Source organism: Trichogramma pretiosum, unplaced genomic scaffold (assembly GCF_000599845.2).
Source record: "Trichogramma pretiosum strain Unisexual culture from Peru unplaced genomic scaffold, Tpre_2.0 scaffold4, whole genome shotgun sequence".
Classification (NCBI taxonomy): domain Eukaryota; kingdom Metazoa; phylum Arthropoda; class Insecta; order Hymenoptera; family Trichogrammatidae; genus Trichogramma; species Trichogramma pretiosum.
The window spans coordinates 3746856-3773690 of record NW_019641688.1 but is presented as its reverse complement, the minus strand read 5'-3'; the positions used below and the strand labels follow the sequence as shown (position 1 = coordinate 3773690).

The window sequence follows — 26835 nt, the reverse complement described above, 5'->3', positions numbered from 1 at the left end:
ATATGTTTTTTTTTTTTGTAAATCCAAATAATGTAGGATTAAAAATTTTCGTTTTGAAATAAAAACTGTGCCGTTGAAGTAGTAATATCAAATTAATACTGCAATTAGGTGAATGAATACGTAAGTAATCTTGAATCAAGATGTTTGACATTGCTCGATAAATCAAGATACTTTCGAGTTCCTACAACAATGTTCGTGGGATATGCACATTCTTAAAAGTAGTAAAGCAATAAAAAAATGAACAAAATGAGATTAAAGAATAATAAAATCAGTCGTTCGGTCATCAAGACACGATGGCAATGAAATTGAGTATAATGAACGTTAGCATATCAAATACACACGAGCACACGGACAAATGTGCATTAAAAAATACATCCACCCAGGCAGGCACACAAGACAAACTTGAAAACCCGTTACAGTGTATGCGAATCGCCAACGTAAGTCTTCATAGAAAGTATATCATTCGTAATCGTAAGCGCAACAGACATGACAATTGGCTATGGTACATTAGAATAAATAACAACATAGTACATTATTCGATCTAAGAAGGATCGAGTATTTGGCATTACGTATGTTTTGCACGACGTACACGTTCGCGCGATTCGACCTCAATTTTCCCTTTATCACAAGCCATGCTCTTTCTGCAAAGACTTTAGCGTTGGCACAGGCAGCTGGCGCACGTTCCATATACGTGAGAGAAGAACAATTTTCGCTATTTTTACAACAGGATGAGTGCACGTAACGACGCTCGATCGGCAGTAAGGAAGAGTCCGCAAGGACGTCCATGTACAGGGCTCGATCAGAGCGCGAGGAACTTCATGAGAGCGTCGTAGATGAGCCGAGGGTTTATGGTGCCGTCGGCCGTGTACCTGACGCCCCGGAGCGAGCCGTCGTCGTGGCTGACGACGCCGTACTCGCCGACGATGAAGCCGTCGGCCGTACGCTCCTCCACCCGGTACTTGCGATAGTTGCGGCCCTCGACGACGTAGCCGACCTTGTGGCCGTCCTCCTCGATGTTGCTCGCCTCGGTGAACGGCTGCAGTCCGTGGATGTTGCCGTTGCTGCCGACGCTCACGGCCTCGTCGACCTCGTAGTTCTTCTCCTCGGGCTCGCCTCCGCTGCCCATCTCGTGGCCGCCCACCGGCTGCCCGTTGAAGTCGTAGACTTTCGCCGGCTCGCCGTACACCTTGGCCGGCTTCGAGTAGACCTTGGCCGGCTCCGAGTAGACCCGAGCTGGCTCCGAGTAGACCTTCTCGGGCTTCGAGTAGACCTTGGACGGCTCGCCGTAAACTTTCGATGGCTCCCCGTAGACCTTGGCCGGCTCCGAGTACACCTTGGCTGGCTCGCTGTAGACCTTGGACGGCTCCCCGTAGATCTTCGGATGCTGAGGGTCGTACGACTTTCCGTTCTGCCGAACGTTGTAGATCTCCGAGGGCTGATTGTACGACGAGTCCTCGTAGTGTCTGCCGACCTTGCGGCCTTGGCTCCTCAGCAGAGGCAGCCGATTGGCGTCCGACGAGGCCTCGCCACCCGGCTTCGTCTCGGCGCCATTGGACAGCTCGTACTCGTACCTGTGCTCGATCTGCTCGGAATGGCTGGTGGCCGAGTCCCGGCTGTCCTCGTGAGATTCGGGCCCAGGCTCCGCCGAGCTGGCCTTGCCCTTGGAAGCCGGCCCTGGCACCGGGGTCACCAAGTTGCTCTCGTGGCTGCTCGTTTGCGAGCCCTTCTCGTCGACGCTGAACTCGCTTCGGTTGGACTCGGAGACGATGTGGTCGAGCTCCTCCGTCACCAGGGCGTTGGCGGGCCTCGCGGTGGTGACGCTCGTCGAGCTCGTTTTCTCCGTCGTTCTCGTTGTGGCCGGAGCCGCGGACGACACGGAGACTTGACTCGAGGTCGAGTATATCGTTGTCAGGCTCGGGGACGATTTCGTTGCCGCGGTGGGCCTCGACATCGACGACATCTCCGCCGGGTTGCGATACTCGATTTTGATTCTGTGGGGTGTGGCATCGACCGACGACGTCACGCTTACACCTATTATTTTTTGGTTCACGGGCTTAACTAACTTATTTGACGTTTTATTATAACTAGGCTGCTTCCTCGCGACCGGATAATTATCTCTCGATTTCGATATGATCTTGGTAGATATATCACCGGGTCTACCGAGGTCATCGACGATCGTCTCGAAACTGTGATGGGCGTTGTCCAGGTCGACTTTGTGACTGATCGGATAGTATCGGATACTATCGTCGCGGCTCGACGTCGTCCTCGGCTTCGGGGGAGTGGGCTTGATGGTGATCGGCGCCCGCGAGATGCGGAAGATGTTGGCCTCGTCGCTCTTCGACTCGGCCGCGACGTTGTCGGGCATTGCCGAGTGTCCGCGGCGAAGACTCAGACGTCGTCGCGTCGGCCTGGGAGCCATGGCACCGTTGATGAAGACCGACAAAAAGTCCGTGCCCGCCAGGATGTCATTTTTCTTCGCAGGGATTGGAATGGGCAAGGCTGAACCATTTCCCCATAGTAGAGTTATTTGTAGCACAACCTGTAAACAATATTTTACTACAATTACTCTCAATGAAATGCGAATAATTTAATTATTTATTCTTAAAGTAAGTTTATTTTTCTTTAATATTAATTCACTCGTTCGAAGCTTTTCATTTCTTTTCAATTTTTCATTGTCGAAGGCATTCGATTAAAGATCCATCAAAATTAATGAAAAATATGGTGCTATCATCGATCAGCAATTTATATCAAGATCTTTACTTTGAGAACTTGTAAAAAGCAGTTTACCCGCGGGTTTAAAGTTTCTTGTTATAGTTTTACATCTTCATAAAAGTAATAATAAAATTAATTCATATGAACGAACGAAGCACCTGTTATAAAAAAAAAATAAAAACCTGCGTACCGAGCGTTTCGTAATGAAGACAAGGTGATACCCGTAGATAACGCGAAAAAAAACAAAAATTGAAACATACGCATGGGCTCGAAGGCATGTAATGACGATTTAATCGACAAAAGCCAACGATTAATGATCGATCATATTCAGCAAATACAGAACAAAAATTGTTTACTAAGAAATCTATCAATTATTTTGACATTACTTATTGGCGTCGTTATTGGCTCTTTGTATGAATGAAGGTCCTGTATACGAATATGCCTTTTCATTTCATTGCGCCACTATAATGTAACATTTACGCACGTCCAAGACCTGAACGATCTGCTATGTATTTTGATATAGTCATGCATTCTTTTGCGGATTCCTTTTTTACACGTTCAAAAGTTCATCATTCGTAGTGCATAAATACTGCGTCAGTACGCTTTTCCAACTCATGTAATTTTTTTGCATCGAGCTTTATATTAGCCAATGAAATGATTACCGCCCGTACCGCGACTTTAAGTTAGCAAACGTACTAAATAAAATACATACGTAAAACGCTGAATGTTGAAAATTTTTATAATACAGTAACTACAACGTTTTTGACATGAACTGAAAACGAAGATTAAAAAGTCTGATACAATAATCGTAACTCGGAAGCTATAGTATTAACGAGTAAAATTTTGTAATGCGTGATCGGCAGCAAAAATTATTTTTCAATTACGCAATCCGAATCCAGAGCTCTCACCGCCTGCTATTTGTAAATACGGATTTCTTTTATTTAAACCAATTATTTTTCAAAAATTTTAAAAACTATAAAAAATGTATCAAAGTCAAATTCGATGAAATAATTAATTAAATCAAACAGCTTCTTTGTATATTATATAAATACGTAGCTTATATACGTATTTTATGAAGCAGTTAGCGAATAATGGAAATACCATGATTGTACAACGAGAAATACAGCGCGAAAATGAATTAAAAAAGTTCAACCGAAATTTAGATGGTTATCAGCAAATTCAAGGATTTGCGTTGCTACACAAAAGGCATCAAATTTGATGAAAAAAAAAAAAATAAAAAAAATGAGATCACTCGTTGGAATGCATTCGGCAATCGGTCGACAGCGAACGTCAACACATTCGTAAACTTGCTCGTCGTTTGCGAGCTGTTTAATTGTCGAGCAAGCCAAAGAACTACACACCTATATACGCATACATATTATGTACGAAAAAGTGAGTATAAGGTCAGTGTCGTGTGCTTGATAATCACGAGGATACATTTCCAAGTCGAGGTCAGACGCGTACAGCAGCTCGCGTCGCCCCACACACACGCGTCCTCCGAGATATGTAACAACGCGTGGTCCACCAGAAATCATACGGTGCTGAGGCCAGTGCCATAATCACCATTCGAGGCGTCTACCCCTTTATCTTCATAATTAATGACGTAAATTACATAAAACAAACCGATGGTATGGAGCGTTAACGGAAAATTTATAACTTATAATTTTTACATTGAGAATCGAGAATCACCTCTGCTTTGAAAGTTATTTCAGCGGGTTTACTAGATGAAAAGGCTTTTTGTGCGTCGAACTAATGCTGTTAAAATAGCCGTGTAGCTTCTGATACTTGTGACACAGATCGTTCTGACTTCGTACTCGTAACCGATTGCGTAAAGCCGCGAGTGGACATTTTAATAACGATACATTTCACGCTCGAGTCCAGATATTTCAGGCGCATTTTTCTCGATCCGGCCAAACGAGCTCGTGTCAGAGTCTGGATCATGCCGACGCTTGGACTCTAAAAAGTATACAACAGGGGGTATGAACTAATTTATTTAGCTGTAAGAGTCGAGGTGTTACAGTTGAAATTATATGAAAATTTGCTCGTAGTCAATTTCCTACTCGTGCTTCAACGTACCAACCCAGCGACTGTTATACGCAGTTCCATAGCCACAAGTCGATGATCGGCATCGATCGGCTGCGATCCCGATGATCGCGAGGCGGCAGTGAGCCGCGACACGAAAAGGGAATCAGAGCACGGCGCTATGCGAGCTGCCGCGCGAGAAAGCAAAAGGAGCGCGTCGAACGAGTGCGCCAGATCGTATCGGTCGAGCGGTCGTTTCGTCGAGGCGATATCGTATCTTTGTTGGCGTTGGTGCAGCGACAGAGAGAGAGAGAGAGAGAGAGAAGGCGAGCGCGTGTCGAGTCGTCTGCGGTCAGGCCTGTTCAGGATGTAGCTCTGCGCAGAATAAAAGCCGATCGAAAGGATCGCCAAGTAGGAGCCGCTGCATTTATGGCTCGACGATCGGCACACACTCTATTCGCGCGCGCGCGCGCGCAATAAACCGGCCTAATGGCAGCGAGAAAGGGCGAGCTCGTGAATCGCGCGGATAAGGCGGACGAACGAGCGAATGCGTAAACAGTATATAACGAGTACCGTCGCGGCGCGGCATAATGCGTACATAGCTGCAGATTGCGCCGCACTTGTTCCTACACATCCATAGAGGCCGGAAAAAAGAACACGAATTTCAATGTCAGCCGAGGCCGTGGAGTATATAGACGTGTAAGCTGCCACGAGCAGCTCTCGCTCGAATCACGTTCGGGGGTATAAAGTCGCAGCAGCGCTGCACCGCCAATGAGTCGAGCGCGCGGCAAATTACAACGTTGTTACTGCAGCTCGGTGCCGTGCCTGTATCTATACGTATATATAGGTACTCCATATATTTATACACGTCCCAGATACGGTGGCGATACCCGAGTCCAGCTCTGCGCGACTGTATCCCATATAGGACGGCTGCACTTTTCTTCTCTCCTTCGCTCCGCGATTGATGATTACGCTCGCGTTATTAATAGTGGAGCGTATCGACGCTTCGCCGAAACTCCTTTGCGCGTATGTGTGCTTTTCTTTTGCTTTTCTTTGGCGCAACCTAAGTAATCGCGAGCTTTATTAATATAACGAAATTTCGATTTTCAGTCGCATCGTGGAGCACTGCTCGCTATAACTCGCGTAAGTGTATAATCTCGGACCGACGCGCTTGTACCTCAAATAATAAATAAGCCGCAGCTCGCCCGTGTAGACATATTTGCAAGTTATTCAATGTAATCAGCGCGTATCGCTGCTCGCTGCTCGGTGGAATTTTTTCGCGACTGCACTAACTCGAGTGCCGCACCGTATAAAATGTACGGCGCATCGATGAGACCTGTATTATCCCGGCCGTGATGTATTCGAATAATTATGTCACGCATGGAAATTTGTCGACGATTTACACATGATATAATGTATAACGTATACGCGGTAGCGATATCTCTTTTCGCGCACGCCGTACACATGCATTACCGCGAGGAATTTCACTTAAAGTTTCTCTACCGCCTCGATCCCCCTTGCGACGCGTGCGCCATGACTCATCAAGGATGTTTCGTTTTAATCGCGAGCTGCTATTTGGAAAATTTTTTTCGAACCGCCTGCCTTTATGTATACACCGCAGGTACGTACGCGTTCGGTGCGATCCCTTCGAGTGTTGTGAATCAAAAACCATCGATGTTGCCGAAGCGCGCACGACCCATTCGAAACTTTTACCAAGTTTAACAAAATGCAGCTGAGCCGCGAGAAAATTTCAATGGCTACGTTATAGCCGGTGACTATCGATTTTTGCAACGCACATTTTCACGCCTTTTTCCTTTCGTTCGCTATTTTCATATTATTTTAAAATGAGCTATTCGAAAGAACGAAATTATTCATTGATTATGTTCTCGCTGGTCGATTCAATTCATTAATTATCACCGATGTAGGCCGATAAATTGACTTTCAAGTACTCATTAAATGGGTGTTTACAATGACCCGATAAAAGGACTGAAATTGAAAGCGCTAGTTATATCACAACAATATGATTTCGGGCTAAAATCGCAACACCTCGCGTTCAACGCGCAATCCTGAAATGCAACAATGACGCTAATGTTGATGAAGTATATTGCACGCCATTAATGTCACAGTTTCAGTTTCTCGCACTGCATGAGACTTTATTGTCTTCGTGACCTTGAAAAGAAAATGAATATTGATGCGTAATATAAATTTTGGGCTCTTATCGCGATGTTGTGCTAAAAAAATCGCTTTACAATATTTTCAGATCTGACTCGACAAAATTAACAATTAGTGACTAAAACACATGATAATCTTTTTTTTTCAAGACGATCTTGAGTGATTTTGACGGGTAATGCCTCACTATTGAACTTGTTTAGGGCTGATCAAGTTAAAGCGAACGAGAATCATGGATAATGTATGATATTGAAATGGATCGGGGTACTAGAGATCCCGTTAAGTGTTCATAAAACAGTTTTATGCAATGATTTATATTTATATATCAAAGTATCAAGCTCAATGATATTAAATCATACTAGATTAAATACACAGACAGACAGCATCCTCTGTGACTGCCAGACTCATAAATAATTATAATTCATGCTCGTACATTAATTATTTTTTACAATGGTTTTATTACGCAGTGAGAAAAAACAAAATTTATTAATAAGGGAATCAAATCGTTTATATAATTCAACTCGTACTATAAGTTTCGTGTATAATTTCGATTATTAGCTGTATAACTTGACGCGTGTCTCTTGTAATTGATTTTTCAACATAAAATACAATTTTTCATAATAAACTCAACGAGTTGGATGCAATAAGTATTATTGGAAGTATTAAAAATCGAAACTTGCAGTCTCAACGATTAGATTAGAGCTTTAGACTGATTTTTAATCAATTAAGAGTGAATTTACACAAGCATAAGTTCATAACGGACCAAAGCCATGTAGTATTAAAATATGCATTCAATGTGTTTTGCATGGCAAGCAAATATAAATATAATATTGCTTTTTTACTTTATGTCATTTTCACAATATTGTTAATTGAGTTAACGATGTGAAATGTCCGGGGTTGGCTCGTAAGTCGGCAGTAATGCTGGATACACATCTATATGTATAGGCTCACAGACATACAGACACAGACGCGTGCGTGCTCGCGCGTAAAGCGATTTTGTAATTCAATTAGCGATTATTCCGTTCAAGTTTTAATGCAAATCATCGACGACTAGTGCATTATATATATTATATATTTACGAGTGCGCGCATACGTGTAATATACGTAATATAATATATGAAACGTGCGGCGCAGCTACTCTTCGCTATGAATATTATAGGTTGATTTATCAGAGAAACTTTATCTATACCTCCTTCGCTCGACTACGTAGCGCGAGTAAATTAATTTTTTTTCTCTCTTCGTGAGTGCCTCGTTAGGGTAATTAAGTTCTGAATAATATATCGCGAGTTTATGAATAAAAAATGCCTTTTTTTTCTCCTCCCGACAATCGTAAAGTTGCATAATTATATATAGCAGCGTCAAGACTGCGCTCGCCGATCGCACGCACGAACAAAAGAAAATTCACTTAATTATACATGTAAAATGAAAGAAAATCAATTAATTATTTACGAGCGTGAAGTTTGATAATTTGCACGGCTCGCGTCAACTGTCACAGAGCGATAAGAAAAGAATAAAGTATCGCTTGTAAGGTGCAAAAGTATCTCCATGGAAAAAAAGCTAAGTTGAGAATTTTGTCGGTATAGAAAGCAATCGTCGTTTTTCATGCTAGAATAATTTTTCGACACTTTATACGGATCTTACAACTGTATTCATTCATAAAGATTTTTAATTTCAGCACTCGGCATGAAAAAATATCACGATAGAGCGTGAGTATACGCGAGCTTGCGTATTGCCCCTTTGTATTATATTATATCGGTAGAGTTGGCTCGTGCTGATCGTTTTCTCTACGCAAAACTGGTAGACTCTCGATCGCATTCGTGTGCTAGCAATCGCAATTATTTCACCGAACGACCTTGTGAACGATTAAACGTTACTCTCGTATACGTCTGCACGTATATACGCAGGTAAATATATAATGTACGTATACATGTAACATAGCATCGAGGCGTTGGCTCACGGATCGGTGCACTGCACACGATCATATACATGCTTTACAACAGCGGCTCGTGTAAAGTAGCGAGAGAAAGAGAGAGAGAGAGAGAGTGAGCCTGTCGCGAGGGCGCCGACAAATATTTCTCCGCGACGGTACAGCAGCGTGTATACTGTCGACAGATAGATGCGAATCGAATGAAGCTATTATATGCACGCTATGCACTATATACCGGCCACCGGAGAAACGAGAAAATCTGCCGAGAAACGCCGCGCGACGCGCCAATCGTGTCTTTTATGGATTTATAATCTCGGGAGCGCGTTAAAATCTCTGCTTCGGTGCAATCAACGCGGCATTCCTACAATAAATTACTGAAATATCTGCGGCCTGGCATATATTATCATTATGTGCAAGGCTCGCGCATTATTGACAAAGTTGCCACTTGTGCAGCCAAAATTAATTTTACACAAATATAAATTTAAATAGCTTAGGAAAAATAAAATTATCCACACATATTGGAAATCATTTATCTTCGTGGATAAGTAACCATCACTTTGAACCTTTAATTAACGCAATTCATAATTATAAGTCATTCATTGAATCCTGCAGACACTTAATTCATATTTGTACCTTTAAAGTAAGTACACAAACGAGGCGAAAAACAAAGTTAAAAATAAAAAGAATCGCTGAGGATTTTCTTTCTCAAGATTCGGAGAGTATAGTTGCAGGCTAACTTCGCTCAGAAAGCAGTGAATTTTGATACACCTTTGCGGCAATTGCGAAGTTTCCACGAGGCGTGCACATTGTCAAAAGTTTTCAAAGGATAAAGTTGCTGCAGCAAAGGCCGTCTCTTTCTCGTGTAATATACGAAAAAATATATAATAATGCGCGGCTATAAAAGGTTGGGCAACGCTACGTTCACTCATTCTCCTAATAAATATCTTAAATTGACGTTTACTCGTACGGCAAGAACAAAAAGCTGCGTCCTGCGTACAAGAAGCATCGAAAGATGCGGTAAAATTTCGGTAGTGTTTTCACATCGTATAGCGTTAAAAAGGTGTAATCGCGAGGGCTACATGGAGCTGGCATTATAGATGAGATGATAAATATGCGCGGAATCCGCGGTCATAATAGCCGAGACAGAGCCGCGCTCGTTTAGTCATGTGAAAGGAGCGCGAATATATGTATAATAGAGCTGCGCGCGCGCGGCACGGGAGCAACCTATGCACAATATATAATATAGAGAAATAGCTGCCTATAGAGATACGTGTAGGCTACTTGTAGTATGCGTTGGCAAGGTGGTCGCGCGGCAGCCAAGTCCACATTATAACGTACAGAAATGTGCCGAGCCGCTTCAGGTATACATACATACAGTACCGGACTCGAGTGGACGCGCGTGGATAGGCGTAGGAGAGCCGCGACCGCGACCCCCCCGAGCACGTGCTCCGCTCGCGTAGACCATATTACGGGCGTCGAGCGCACATGCCTCGCCACGCATGACAATAATAAAAAAATTATATGAAGAAAAGTACATGTGCGAGTAAAACGAGTATACGGTACACGCGTTCGGCAAATGAACGAATTCAACGTAATGCAGTGCAGCAGGTACGAATCGCCAGTCCCGCCAGTGCAGTCCTACATAGAGCCTCTATGGGTGACTCTACGTAGCTGCCGTAGGATCACGAGTAATATGTAAACAGTCGGAGATAGCGTCAGATAGGAGCAGATCGACATTCGCGCTCCTGCACTCATGGGCTCGACGCTCTTATACGTATAGCAACAACAACGGTATCGCAATATCGCGATATGTAGGTACCTACGAGCACGTATAGCCGCGCGCGTAATAGCCCGAGCTCGTGTACAACGAGCCAATAATGATTTATCGTGGCCGTTTCGCTTGCATTAGACACGTGTGTGTGCGCGAGAATATAACGGGAAATAAGTGTGCAATTTTCTGCGCACCAGAAGTTCGCCGCTCGTATACCTATAGACGCGGTAAAGGGCCGAGGCTTTTCCAACTTTTATTCGGTAAGCTTTCTTGGCGACACACCTATCGACGAGCGACAGTTCCTACGCAAATTTCCTGCATTCGTCTCTTGATTTTGTCATTGTCTGTGTGAGTGCAGTGTATCCATACGGACTGCATATATCTCCGCGCTCGAACGTATGCATATGCAGGAGCACGCGCTGCAGCGATCGACCGAGGCAAAAGCAACTTTATATACATATATATGTGCTGCAGCTATGTGCATATGCATAATCGACCTGCGCCGCTGGACACACTCGAATCCGAGGCGAGGAAGAAAAAAGCCCGAGCTCGGCTGCGTATGGCTCGGCAGCGATATATATATAATAAAGGAGAGAATTCATTAAACAAGGAATTCAAATGCGCCGTGGTATATGCGCCCACGCGATAATCGTTTCGAAACTTGTAAAATTTAACCCTGGAATGGATTTTAGCGCAGCGCAGCTCTATATAATGTAAACTGTTAAAAGTAGTCGTACGGCCTCCTATACGCGTATTATACAAGATTTGCAGCGTATAACGACGACGACGACGACGACGACTCGAGCTCGACGTGCTATATTTAGGTACAGGATATGGTGTACGATCGGTCTCGAGAGATCACCTTTACACGTCGCAAGAAAGTAAAGTCCGCATAGGCGTGAGATGCCGTGACTCTGTATGTGTGTGTGTAAGTGTGCTTGTGTATAATAAAATGAAGCTCGAAAAAAGCATCTCTAATTAGCCACTCGCAGGATATTTATAATACGTGTGAGCATGAGTGTGTATGTGTGTGTGTATGTGTGTGCAGGGAGAATGACTGAGCGAGCTCGAGCTCGAGTGAGCGCGAATTTTCGCCTTCCATCAAGGCCACGTATTCCGTGTGCAGTGGCGGCAGCATAACGCGTCAATTGTTCCTTTTTGTGCGAATGAACGATCCTCGCGCGATCGAGCTACACATGCACTCGCTTATAAAAGAGAAATATTCAAGACAAACCGAATATCTCGCTGCCGTCGCCGCCACCACCACCACCACCACCACCGCTTGAACTCGCTCAAGGTCATCAAGCAGCAGCAGCAGCTCCTCCACTGCTCCACGCACATTGTCAAACTCGTGCGCACTCGCGTTATGTGCTGCTGCTGCATGCGTGCGCGCAGCTACATCTTATGCATATAAGCGTGTATATCTTGTATGTAATGTATGTACGGCACCGAGAGGACTCGGTGATATTTGCAGCTCGAGCTCGCGATCTTGCCCACATCATTCATCAACAATGAAAGTAAACAACATTTCAGTCTATACGCCGGGGCATTACGAGCTCGTGTTCTATACCGACGCAGACCAGTTGTTCCTGTTGTTGTTGTCGTCGTCGTTCTCACCTTATCCTATACCTCTGTATAATGTATCATGAAAAAAGGCTGCGTGCAAGTCTCAACGAGGGCAGTGCTGATAATAATTGAAAATAAATACATTTTTGCACAATTGCTAGGAGTCAATAAAGTCGCTGCTTGCACATATAGTGGTCGGGAAAGCTTCGCTGCATTCGTTTCGCGGCCCGATGCAATACAGCTCGCGCGCTTATGGATCATGCATAATGCGAGCCGAGCCGATATCTCGCGCCAACAGGTTGATTCACGACGAAAATCTTGCGTTATATCGTATACATAAATAGCCACCTGCATACCACGTGCAACTGCAGCACGCGTTTCTGTATCAATAATAAAACCCAAACCTCGAGTGCAGCGCATATGAGCGACTGATTCGATGGGATCGTGACGTACGTACAAGTAGCTACACGCTGCTACTTCTATTCCGTAATATTTTCCCTGCTCGGATCTAAAATAAAAGCCATTTTCCAGCGACTTACGTTATCGGTTTTACATTCGACAGCTACATTGTAAAAATATCCCTCGGAGGCCGATTGACAGTAATTGAGTTACGAGCTTTCGCCCTACCTCGCACCTATCGATATTGCGCATTATTAATTATAATCGATAAAAGCTCTGAAAACTGTTCTATGAGCGCAGCGGTTCATCGACAGTTTACTTCATTAAACTCGGCTCGCGCCTTTGATATATTAAATACACATCGAAACGAGTGATAGAGCATAGCAATTCCGATTAACTTTCAATGATTTGTTGTAACCGACAGAAGTAATTTATCACCGATAAATATCGCATCTATAAACGAGAAACAATGGACAAAAGTGCAACTTTTATCGGCAAAAACAAAGAGCGTTTGGTTTTCGTACTCGCGTAGTCCCTGTAAATCCTGCACGAGCTTTTTGTTTATATCGCCGAGTCCAACTCCGTTCACTTACCACTTACGACCGTTATTGATTGTTCATTTTTTGTTTCTGCCAAAAACAAGAGAATGCGACGATGCGATCGAGATTGTATGCTGCAGTGTCATGTGCGAAACGATTAAAGAAACGTTGCATTGAGAGCTCGGTTACTTTTACTTTGAATTCCATCGTTAATTGACGAGAGCAAAGTGTTACGGGTATATCGATGAATCGCACAGTCACCGACGATAAAAAACGGCGAAGCTTCACAGCTATCTTCTTTTGTATAGCGTGAATTCTTTGACTCTAATGCAGCTTCTCTTTGCACCTCCTAAATTATCAACGAGTCCGAAAGTCGAATGCGGAGTTTCGATTTTCGTTGCTCCTTTGATTTGCATGAAATAATGGACGCGATGGCGCCGGCAATAATTTCATTGCTTTCAACTCCGAAATAAAGCGAATACGGCATTGAAAAACAAAACAGAAGGAAGGAGAAAGAAAAGGCAAGTGACACTTGGCTAAACGCAGACATCGGGCATAAAGTGTATACTCGAGATACGCTCAACAGGTTGTTATGCTCATTCGCTCGACGCGAGTATAACAGAATATATATGCGAAAGCCTGTGGGGAAAAGACGAGGGTGGTGCAGTCCAGAGGCGCCGGTTATTTTTGGCCAACTCGTTTCGTATACGTGGTGCTCGAGTGCGGACTCCCAGCCGCGAGTCGTTGCACTTTCGATCGACGTCGTCGTTTTGCCGTACGCGTCTTTTTACAAAAGCGCGACAATGTTTACGAGCGACCCGATAACGTACTCTCGCCAATATTGATGATATTGCTATTTAAAATTTATATGCGTTTTCGTGATGAACTTTGCAAGATTATATGAAGTCGTCGGTAACGAGCGAAACTAAATTAAAGTCAATTACACTAGTGCTCCTGCAATTAATGTGTCAGTTATGATTTTTCGTCGAGATAAGAGGTGTACGCACGCGTGGATCGAAATAAACTCTCGCAAACCTGCGCAGTACGACATAAATGCCTGTGCGCTCGTGTACATGGCCGGTTCATTCCTCGCAGCGCGTAAGCCAACTCTTTAAAATTTGACTGCATTTAATAAATTAATCGAGCTCTTACTCTCGAAAGACTCGAAATATGAGCCAAGTTTGGAAACAGAGAGAAAAAGTGAAAGAGAGAGAGAGATATCTGGAAGCTTGACCTCGAGAGATAATGAAATTAAGTTTTTGTCAGAATTGTATGTCTGAGGGACAGCTTTGTTGGTAACTACAAGCGACACATACATCACAAATTTTGTTGCTTCGTCGTCGTCTTCACGAGTCCTTTATGGCGTCGTTAATTAAAATCACGCATACTCAATTCAAAGGACTAATACGCGTCCTACCAGCCAACGGCTCGATATTGCAGACAAAAATAATTACTACTCCCTTTTTTCCCTTGAGTCGTGTGCATTATGTACAATATAATTTATACAGATTGCAATTAGAGACATGTATATGAGCGAGAAACGTATCCAAACACTAGTCAAATACAACATCAAGTGTTAAGCATTTTGCTATTCTCACCTTGAAATACCATCGAGGCGAACATTTAACATTACAGCTTCAGCGCAAGATATTATTCAGCCCTTTTTGTGTCCTAGATGCATCTCATGTCGAATATTCAAAAGCTTTCGTGCTATTTAGGCCGACATCTCTTTTGCCGAATTATTTTTAAGAACTGATTAAAGATACTGCAGCAAAATTATCAAAGCTTGCCAATGAATATCGATCAAGTCTAATTCACTGGCAAAGAGCCACTATAATTTTTGACCTCGTCATCGCTTTGTCTAAACGCTTTAGGTGGGTACCGTTTTCACGAGATCAGCTGCTCGAAATCGCCACGAATTATGATCGGGTCCTTGACTTTGCTTCGCGATCGACCTTGTCGATCGATCGAATTAAATCTTGTTTAACGGACGAAAATATATAATATAGTATATTATACATGTACCTATGTAATACATTTACATTACACCATACTCAAAGTGACATACAATTTCGATGCTCTTAATATCAATGGTTCCGATTATGATTTTAGATTTTGACACTGTAAATACTATTTAATATCTAAATCCCTCGGAGAGTCTTTACCCATGCATAAAGCTGTCGCCAAAACGAAATCACATATTATGTACAAACAACCATTGCTGTAGCTATATTTTAAGTGATTGTTCAAATCGTTATGAAACTTATTCTTTTTTTTATGCCCCCCAGCCGAAACTCGTCTATTTGCTCTGCAGCCAAAATAATGAAGTTGATTTCTGTTAGAAGATTCGCGAAAAATAGTATATATGCAAGCAAAAAAATGGAAAGCCTTTGAGTACATGTTTATTAGACTCGGCTTCGTTCCAACCGATCTTTATTAATTAGGCGTACTTTGAGGCGTTCCACTTTTTTGCTCCCTAGCACGTAATCTACTAATCTGTTTAATAAACATAGATCAGAGTCAAATTACACGCAAGATTACACATTGAATGAGTAAAAGTGCTCAACTAACTTGCGTACGGCAGAGAAGATGCAGAAGGCTATTTGCAGGCAGCTGGGAGGTTCCACCTTTCTCTGCGCAAAAAGTACCAATCGCGCTAATGGATACAGCGTATAAGATTTCATTAAAATTTACCTCTCGATTAATCGTATGTTTATTCGATTCACGCAGCCTTTGCTCTTGCATAAATATAAATGGCAATGCAGCGTATATATTTGCCACATATTTTGAATGGATGGTAATTACAGAAGTAAAGATAGTTGCATTCGCACTCGTGGCGAGTATAAAGAGCGTTTATAAATGTACTCGCACAGATATCGCGTTACTTCATTTTTTATAAGTAAAATTTAATGCAGAAAGTGTGCCTTGATTGTTTTAATATTTTCTCAGATTACTGTCTCACGGGCCTTTGCTAAACACACACTTTTCAATAGGTGTTAGGCCAAAAAATATCGCGTCGCACCAAGTAGTTCAGTAGTATAATAATTTATACTGAAAGAATAATGAGCTGTAATACTCCAGTTTTTCAGAAACTTTATATAAATTCAACAATGACAACCTGCGTCCGCAACATTTTTTCATAGTGGTTCTGAATTTCCTAAACTTTCGACTACTAAATATTTTACGGACATAGGTGAATAACACTATATCCAACGATTAAGCACCATCTAAGTACCATTTGAGAAACAAAACATAGCTTGAATTGATTTTGAAAAACTATTTTTAACAAATTCGTCGTTTTTCACCCCTCAAATTTTAATTTCAATGGTATATTAGAGCGTGTTAGCTACACAATAACCAAGCTTTCTCGATGAAGAAAAGTTCGTGAAGATCTATTCAATTTTATTTCTTGTTTTCAAAGATACTCATTTTTTTTAAAGATCGACGGTTTATTAGGAAGAAGTTCCACAACTAGTTTAAAAAAATGCCGAAAAGTTGGCTAAACTTGAACAAAAATTAAAGATTTGAGGGACTAATAAACATAAAAAAATAATGTGCACGTTAGTCGTTGAGCCAAAGGCACATACAAACAGCGCATTAATATTCAAAATTCAAGCTCGAGTCGAAAGCGAGGGAGAAAGAGGAAAAAAGAAAAGACCGGAGAAGGTGGCGCGTAGCAGAGACTGCAGTCGAAGTGCAGCGCATGATCGTGCAAGAAAACCGATTTCTCAAGGTCGTTCAATGCCACGTGCATGGCATGTGCGCCACGTTGGGCCCTTCTATATACGTGTCGTATATATGTCGGGCGCGCTTGTATACCCTTCGCCTTACGCCACCGCAAGCAGAGGTTCTTTCTCTTTCTCGCGATCGTTGCAGCTGTTTATTGTCTGTTACGTATATATAAAATGTATATAAGTATGTTGCTTATATATAAATGCGTTGCCGAGCTGCTCGCCGACTCTGTAGCATACACGAGTCGGGAGGAATAAATAGAGGTACTTTTCCCTCGCGCAGACTCGACGCACAACGTCTCGCTTTTGTCCTCTCATTTTTATATGCGCGGACTTCTATATCTTTATATCTCGGACTGATCGCCAAGGTCCAATGCCCAAGTCATCGGGAGGATTCTTCCTCGTTGGGAGCATTGCCGACGCCCATACAGCCTCGTATACAGGCATGGGTGTCCCAGGATATCGTCCAGGCGAGCCAAAGAGACGGAGAAAAAATCTGCACGAAGCGAAAGCAAGAGAGACAAATTTCGTTTTTTTCGCTTAAGATCTTTATATGCTTTATTGAACACTTTAAACGATACACGAGTATAAGTAATAAAAATAGTAAGAAAAGCGAGCGACGACTTAAGCTTAGGATAATTTAGGCGAATTCGATCAACCTAAAGAACTGTACAAATAATTCCAGAGCGATCAATCAGAGTCATTAGATAAATTGTGCAAGAGATCGGCTGGTATAGGTAAGCTAGGCAAGGATCAATGATGGCCCTTGGAGTGATGGTGCTTCTTGTGACCGTGATGGTGGCCCTTCTTGCCGTGCTCCTCGTGATGGTGGTGGTGCTCGTCGTGGCCGTGCTTGCCGTGCTCGCCGTGGTGGTGCTCGTCGTGGTGGCCCTTGTCGTGGTGGCCCTTCTTGCCGTGGTGATCGTGATGGTGGCCCGAGTGGTGGTGGTGGCCCTTCTTGTGGTGCTTCTCGTGGGCGCCGTGGTGCTCGTGGTGGTCGCCGTGCTTCTCGTGGTGGCCGCCCTTGTGGTGGTCGTCGTAGAACTTGTGGTCCTTGTGGAACTCGTCCTTGTGGTGCTTCTTGTGGTAGCCGTGCACCTTCTCGCCCTTCTTGTGGCCCTTCTTGTGGTGGTGCTTCTCGCCGTGGTGCTTGTGGCCGTGCTCGCCGTGCTCCCCGTGCTCGCCGTGCTCGTCGTGGTGGTGCTTGTGGTGGCCCCCGTGCTCGTGGTGGTGGCCCTCGTCGTGGTGCTTGCCGTAGTGCTTGTGCTCGCCGTCCTCGTGGTGGTGGTGCTTGTGGTGGCCCTTCTCGCCCTTCTCGCCGTGCTCGTCGTGGTGGTGCTCGTGATGGTCGTGGCCCCCGTGCTCCTCGCTGCTGTGCCCGTGGTGATGATGGTGGCTGGCCGCCACCTCGAGGTCGCCCCGCTGCTGGCCCTTTTGGTACGTCAGACCTCGGGCCTCGGATCGCCACGCCAGCGTGGCCAGCACCACCAGCAGCACCACCAGGACCCGCGAGCCCGGCCCTGCGCACTTTTTACCGGACATTTTTAATCGGACGCTTTATCTCGCGCTGACCGACTTCTACTGACTGTCCTAGGCCAGCTGGGCCATGCTTTTATACGACCCAGAGCGATATATGAGCGCGAGACGCACGTAATCCATTTCCTTATATTTTTCATCCATCCAGGCCGCGAATCAGTCGAACGTGCAGCGCGCATAGGCCGCGACAATGTGTAGCCCGAATGTTTCACAAGCCCGATTACTGTAAAACACGGCTGTTTTGTTGCAACCAGCTATGACTGTAACGATTTGTTTGGTTTCTGATGAAAGCCTCTCCGAGCTTTGACAAAATATGATAAAAACTACTGACCGTCAATTGCATTTAGTCACAGTACACAGCTGCTGTGACTTTTTTCCTTGCCAACGATTACACCATTGTTTGTCGCGCATATACTCACGTTGCATAACTACTGTACGCACGAGGCAGTTCGGACTCGGCGAATTAGGCAGTCATACTAGGCTTTCTCATGCTCTCAGATTTTTTTTTTTTTTTTGACTTTTTGTTCGCAAACACGAGTCGAGTTAAGCTATCGCGCGTAAATTATGAAAATTGGGGAGAAATAACTAATTACACTATTATGCACTACGTGAATAAAGAACAGTTCAATGACTGACACATCGGACGATATGAACATTCCGATGCATCTCACGTTACGATTCTAAACCGGTGCAGAGCTTGAAAGGTCAACAATATTTGAAAACTGCATAATTATGAAAATGACAATTGCAACGAAACGATATGTATATTAAAGAAGAGACTGGGAAAGACCCACCGGGGGCGGAATAACTAACGAACAAGTTTTAACCGTTTCTATCAGCTTGTGGCAGTATTCATTTAAATATTATATAGACGCGTTTTTTCGGGAGGTCCTTGTCCTCGGCCTTGCTCGAGGTCTTCTGTCCTGAACTCGAAGCTTGAGTTTAGTCGAATCAACAGCATATTAAAAATCTCAAATTATTGGCCGAACAAACGGTCAGAGATATTTCCTAATTCGCCCATAATGATACGGAGCTATTATATGTTTCCCTGCCAAAGCCATGTAAGTTCGTAAAAATACCGATTCATCCTGCAAACCTGTTCTCTTCGCTGCGTGACAGTAGCAAACTGTGATTCCGAGCAATTGAGTCGGTCAAGGAATTTTTATATACATGCAAGCCACCACGAGTCCGTTTGAATACGTTTTCAAATATTAACTTGATTCCTTCAAAATATGCTCTTCGGAATCAACACTTGGCTACTCCGAGACTTTTAATGTGAGGATGGGAAATTTTTAAGTAATTAAATTGCCTTGACACAAACATTTCTACAGGATCCACGATAGAACTAAATCAAATTTTACAAATCAGTGATTGTGGTGCAATCAATTGAAATATTATGTAATAGTGTATTACGTGCACAAGTCCCAAAAAGATATGTCCCAGAGCCGGTGCAATTAGCTACCAAGGCGAAGTTGAGCTTGCATTTTCAGAAGGCATAGGTATGTAATACATACTATGTATAATATTTTTATTTTTTAATTCCATAAGCGAAAATAATATTAAATGGACGAAAGAATTGAGAAAAAGATAAAATTTAAAGAATTTATTCGAATTTCAATCATATTCTGACCCATATTTTTGAAATAAGAAGTTTTTGCTGCTTGCAAAGCTATGTGACGAAAAATGTCAATTTTAGACATTTGTTACATAAATCATTTAAAAAAATTGCAACATTGAAAATCAAAAATGTTACGTTGAATGAATTAACATCAAATTGAAAATGACGTTTCAAAAAAGACAACCACCTGTTATGAATCGAAACAAAAATATATTAAAACTGATTGCCAATGTGGTAGAAAATTATTTGATCTTTCATGTAGTTTCGATTAGTACGAAGGATTCTAATTGGGCGCCATAGAGTGGACAAATTTTGAGCTAATGATCGAAAATAAAAATTCCGCATCTCGTACGTGAGCCTGTTAATTCGAGATTTTGTTTGTTCATATTTTGCGTTGCTCTTTTTTTCTCCATAAAAAAGCACGGAACTCGTGAGCATTTGGCAAAGGCGTCGGAGTCTAGTGAAAAAAATCGAGCAACGGCGCCTCCTATATTATGCGCCATGCTCACCTGCTGTTTGGCCAATAATAATTGCTGCGCTTGCAGCTCGTTAGCATAATATATTCAAATTTAGGAATATCACTGTTGTTTTTCTAGACGTTCATTGACTTATGAGAATTAAAAAACTAAACGATTGGCCTTTTTTTAAACAATAAATAAATGTATTAAATTTTTGTATTATTTTTTTTCAAACTTGGTTATTCTTTGCCTAAGTCAGGTAGCCACTTGCGAACCAAACTCTGAAAAAATGCAACGTCTAGTTCACCATAGATCATTGCTGATAAGAAACTTTGCAGGTTTTGTAGTCACCATAATAGATACTGCAAGCCCAAACTTTCTAATATGTTTTTAGAGCTACGGAGCGAATAATAAAAGTGTCAAAAATTGACGAATGCAGCAATAAAGCGATCGAATCGTTACAAGGACGTGCTTAAAATACACACATTTAAAATGTCCACTGTGGAATGCAAAAATATATATATAAGCTATATACATTTAAGAACATTCCGTCAAATGGTATCAAGATGAAAAATCCAACGCCGCAACTCAAGCGGATCGGATGAAATTTCATTTGGTTTAAAGTACCTCGGCTATAAATCATGGGCTCGCGTGCGTGTATACGCACATTTTGTAAATGTGCGTATATGCCCGTTTCGTGTGTGTACATACACTCGCACACACAAAAGAAGGTAAACCGGACGCACATCTTAAAAAGTATCGGCGTGCGGCCTTGAAGCTCAGGCACAAACGGGCACAGACGTATGCGCGCGGCTAAAAGTACTACGTGGTAATGCAAAAAAGCATTGCTTAGAGTCATGGAAAAGCAGGCGATCGCGACGATAGATTAGCCCATGTAATAATTAAACGAGCGAGCCAAGTTGCCTACGAACATGGATATTTGGCTCAGAAGCAGGCACTTCCTTTTAATTTAGCTCGGTTTAATTTGGCATAAAAATATTTTGATTGTCTCAATTCCCGATCGTGACAAGTTAATTTGTTGGCCTGTGATACGGCGCATACGCTATCTACGCAGCATTATGGGCAACCTCTATAAGGGAACAAGAAGTGCCTGGATGTGGGAAGACCGGATCACTTTGAATGATTGTTAGTTGAGCTCGCTGCGCGCACGCTTGATATCTCACTTCTCTCTCTCTCTTTTAGTCTGCGGACGGGAAATGTCTCGTTGTTGGGGCTGACAGGAAATATGGGGTGAGACTATATCTTTAATTAAAACAAGGTAGTCTCTTAAATAAATCAACAACTAAACCAGAGCCTGCACCAGAATTTATTAGCCTATCTTCAACGTGTACGGCAAACTTTTTGATTTTACAATTACGCTGTCCTTACTGCGATTATTTCCAAGCCGGAAATAAATGTCTATAATACATCTATTATACAAAAGGCAACTAATGCTACATCGACGCATCTCACGATATATTCCGGTCGATTGTCCAATCGATGAAATTATTTGGCTTACGTAGCGCAGCGGGAATTACATAAAATTGACGCAAAAACGATTTATCACGAGACTGCTAGCGCCGATAAAAACGAATTGCGTCACGAAAGTGCGAGCTTTCGAACAATAAGACTCTTGGAAATAACTGAACTTTGCAAAAAAATGTATGCGAGGCGCCGTCGATCGATTCTCAAAAATGCGTATCAATTTGTTACAGTGATACAGAGAATAGTTGTGCGCGGTTATACATACATTTGACGTCACGCCTAGCCAGTTTCGATGCGCAAATAAATAAACGGTCTCGCGCGCGCGCTCGCTGACCCGCTATACGTATACATGTAGGAAAAGATCGCATAGGAGTCGGTGGTGTTGGTGTAGGACGCTATAAATTTATTATAACGTGTACGTGTGAAAAAAAGGCGAAACAATCGGCATTACGAAGAATCGCTTCTCAACGTCGAGTCGTACGGGATATGAAAAATCGGCTTGTAGCGGGCTTAGCTCGAAGAAAGAAAGGAGCGGATTAACGTAGCTCTTGCATACGAGTAATTCGACAACTGTGTACGCTCACATTTTGATATTTCCGTCGGCAGTGGGCCTACTCGATAACCGAGGGCTTGCGCAACTGCTGGACAATAGAGATTCACGTTGACCTTAAGAATTGGGCTCTCACGAGCGTATACGAAGTAAAAAAAAGGTTCTCGCGCGCGCGCGACTCGATATTCATAATACAAGATGCGGTTTTTCCTTTATACAGTACTTTACTCGCAAGGTATAAAGGCACATTTTATTGCTCGCGCCCATGCAGTACCCATGCGATATATATAATGCGGAGTGTAGCTGCGAGAAGGAATATACGAGCAGGCGGCAGATACATATCCGGATGCAGGACTTATTGCGCATAAATATGTGTATAAATGTGTGAGTATATATTGTACGCGCGGCTCGTATATGATTCAGGGTTAATGAATTCCGATCGGAACGCCGCGCGGACTATGATTCGAAAGTGTGCGCGTAAGTAAGTAAGTATGTGTGTGTGTGTGTGTGTGCGTGGGTAAACAAACATATCGCTATTAATATAATAGCCGGACGACCAAGAGTATAGGGGCTGGCATACACACGGTGCATTATTATATATATTTGGACGCGACGTTGTCTCTGATTCGAAATCGGAGCGCGCTCACAAGTTTCTCTGCTGCCTCTTTCATGCTCCTGCTGCTGGCTGCTGCTGTTTGTGCGCGCACTCGAGGCACACGTATATTATACAGTGTCGTGGCCTTGACAAAAAATACCGATTCGCCACACGTATCTACCGATCTCGGCGAAATAAATAAAATCTCGTGGCTCTGGCGCGGATTTTCGAATTCGCGATAAAAGTGCGTCGTTTTTCGCTGACGCGCGAGGACGCGCGTGTCGTATGCGCTCGGACGAAAATCTATATGGGTAGCACAGTACTGGACGCGGGGCTTGGGATCGCAGTCGGGTCGCGGCACGTGCGCATGCATATATTATGCAGCCTGTGTATATATAGTTGAGCTCGTCGAGTAGCCGCGCACAGCCTCTGCTGCTCGGGCGCGATCGAGCGCAACGATATAGCTCAAAACTCGGCCTCCCCTATACACGCTGTCGTATTATAATACACAACTTTATTATAATATATATGTCGTTGCTACATATGCGTCGTGCGACGTACACAGTACGTATACCTGCGACGCGCACCTCAAATATATATACGACGATGTGCTTGTGTGCATATATTTACGATCTTTAATTGATTATGGCGCGGCTTTACAGCATGCGAGCGCGAACACGTGCATTGGACACGTGCGTTGAAACATTATAAAACGTGATATAGTTGCGCGCTTAGAAAAGATAATCGTGGATGCCGAGCCGAGTGCGAAGAGGAGTGCCCACGAGCCAGGACTGTTACATGTATAATACGTATTCTCTGGCATTCTGACGAGCTGTTCGCGTGCCTGCTCCACGACATCTAGTTACATTTCCATTGACGAATGCAGCCAACGACAACTTACAGCTTTTACGATGCCGCTAGTGATCTGACTTCGACTGTCTTCGCGACTAAATTTCAGGGCAGGCCATTGCAGTTTTTCGTGTTTCTTTACAAAACCGGACACAGCTAACGATATCCGAAATTGTCCAAGTTTACGTTCTCTTCGTGCGAATAAAGTCATTTCCGTGCAAGCAACGACTTGTATCGACAAATGTCTCGTGCTAAGCAATCGGCCCTTGTCGCGATCGTATCTTTTTCGAAGCTGTTTCACTTGCATAATTTGCACCGGCTCGAGCCATACTCGACCTATCGAAATGTCGTTTCGATATAGCTTATTATACATGCGTATACACGTGTAGCACAGCCCGTATGCGTGTACCTAATTTGTGTATACGTATATGTAATTAGGATGATGTTGACAGCTTGTAATGAGGCTTCTTCTTCTCTTCCTTCTTCTTTTTCGTTCGCGTTCTTGGCCGTACATGTAGGCTTTTACTTAGCTGCTCGATCGGCTCGATTGAATTTTTCACGGCTTTAATCCTCGAGTATTTACAAGCACTTGTCGGAAGAGGCACTTTGATGGAGAAAGAGAGCGAGAAACTCGAGAGATCTGGTTTCTTCGAGAGCTGCCTCGTGGCTCGAGCTTTCCGAAGCTCAATGAGCGAGCGACGAATGAGCCCGTAATGACTTTCGCCGCGATCATTTGTTTTTCCCAGCTGTGTGTCGTAACGAAGCTTTTGTCGTCTAGGCGCGATAACATGATTAACGTGCTAGCAACGTCGTTTGAAACTGCACATCTTTCTAATTGAGTGGTATCTCGATGAAAAATGATTTCGCGTAAACTCGGAAAAGCACCGATTGGGAGAGTCTGATAGTCGCTATTGCACTTTTACGGTATCGTTAATGTTATGTAGGCTCGGCTGCACAGAGTCCACTAAGCATTAATTGTAAGAATCGCGAGCTATATTACGATGACAAAGATCGCAGATGTAGGAGCGCGAAAGAAAAGTGCGCGTGGATCGGCCGCAACAGCGGAGCATTATCCTTGACGATCTCGCGTAACTTGTCGCGGCGGAGCGCGGCGTAAAGCGCAATTCACGCACGCGATAACGTGCATCGATACACGTGACACGTCCAGTTATTCCGCGCGCAGTTCTCTATACGCCTCGAGTCAGCTAATGCATACGTCAATGTTACACCCGAGCTTATTACGATCTGTATCGATACGATGTACTGTACGGGGGTCTATCGATCGTGTCACTGGCTCGTACCGATATTTACCGGGCCCTAATCCGTCGATTCGTGCGGAAATGCATGGATGCGATCGACAAGTTAATCGATCGATGCCTCTAAAACTCGTCGCTCCAAGAGGACGGATGGGATCTCGGTACGTTTTCGCGTTTGGCCCATAATACTCGCGTTGGCTTTTGAGGAATTTTAAGGTCGCCCGTACATTATATTCACGGGCCTGCGTGTAGCGCGAGAATCGAGATGAACACACGTGTATATGATACAACCGCGTTGACCTTATTTCGAGCTCTCAAGTAGGGCTTTTTCCTTATCCTTTCGGTGAATCGGCCGAGCTCGCTCGCTTTATGGCGCGCCGCGGATATTATACACACCGTATGTATACGTGTTTGCATGTAACGGTCTGACGATGATTGCACATTACACGGGCCCCGAGGAGCCGTGCGAAAGACTCTTTTTTTTCTCGCCAAAATTATTAATGCGTTATACCAACATAGCTATAATATATATTAGCTCTATATGTATCCGTGTAATAAGTGTATCTTTTCTACGGAGCTGCGAAAGCTCGATGAACGTTTTGGCGGAAATGGGGGAGGATTTGTGCCAGCCGATCATCATCGCTACTATTGCAATTACACTTTTTCTCTCGCACACGCAGTCGCTTATGCTAAACAGTCGCTCGCTCGCGCTGTGTTGAATCACGATACGATCGCACGTCCTGCCAATCACCATAAGTAGCTACGCGCGTAAATAATTTCCTCAAACGAGTGACCTAGTTGTGACGAGTTGGGTGGGAGTCACTACGTAAAGTCATCCCATTCAAGGGTAAACCCGTACCTTACCACTAGCACATTTTTTTATTAACTAATGTAAAGACGTAAATATATTTCATCGAAGCATACAGGAAAACATGCCAAGAGATGTTTAATCCTTTACGAAAGTCGTGCGTACGAGAAAATGGATTTGAATAAACGCGTATCGTAAAACACTAAAAGTTTGAATAGAAATATCGCGATGACGGCTGCTACTGCAATCCGACATAATATATTTATCACGACACTGTGGGCATAGGCACTTATTGCTCTTGCAGCGAAGCGGACTTTTATGTAGGATATACGTACGATATGGGTATTTTCCCATTTTTATATTTATTTATCCCCCCCGCTAAATAGATGTTCGCACATCCGAAGGGTTGAGCGAACAAATCCTACACGAATTATTAAATTAGAAAGTGACCGAGCGAAAGATTAATATTGGAAAATGAAAAGCGAGAGAACTTATATTGGATCAATTTATGCACGAATAGTACTCACCGTTGCGACAAGCGTGACGTGCCATCGGAGAAAAAATCTGGGGTTCGCCATAACTTCCCTTGCGCTGTTTCGTCGTTGCCCGCACACAGTTGTTAGCAGCAGCCGAGCATCGCTGCACACGCTACGTGCAGCCGCGAGGTAGGTGCGAGACTCCGTGGGGCTGCAATCCGTGAAAGGTCTTCCGCACACAGGACGAAAATGTCACGGAACGTCGAAAAAATCGGAACGAGCGAATCGGATCGGTCGTGGCCTCGGAGGGGGCCAGTCCTCCAGGCTAGGCGTAGCTCGACTATTATTATTAATAATAATATGGCACA

At 43.6% G+C, this 26835-nt stretch overlaps 1 protein-coding gene across 1 annotated transcript; it reads right to left on the bottom strand.

The window, feature by feature from the left end:
• Positions 1 to 603: 603 nt before the first annotated feature.
• Positions 604 to 26835, bottom strand: LOC106650248. Its single transcript, XM_023461641.1, has 2 exons — positions 26519 to 26835; positions 604 to 2539 (listed from the first exon to the last, which is right to left on the bottom strand). The coding sequence occupies exons 1-2, from the start codon at positions 26567 to 26569 to the stop codon at positions 800 to 802; spliced, it is 1791 nt and encodes a 596-aa protein (XP_023317409.1). The 5' UTR covers positions 26570 to 26835; the 3' UTR covers positions 604 to 799.

Bases quoted from the DNA above. Each gene is read 5' to 3' on its own strand.
- LOC106650248 (XM_023461641.1), bottom strand. From the start codon at position 26,569: ATGGCGAACCCCAGATTTTTTCTCCGATGGCACGTCACGCTTGTCGCA. The intron at 2,540-26,518 runs GTGAGTACTATT...TATTGTTTACAG, and splicing joins ACGTCACGCTTGTCGCAACG to GTTGTGCTACAAATAACTCT.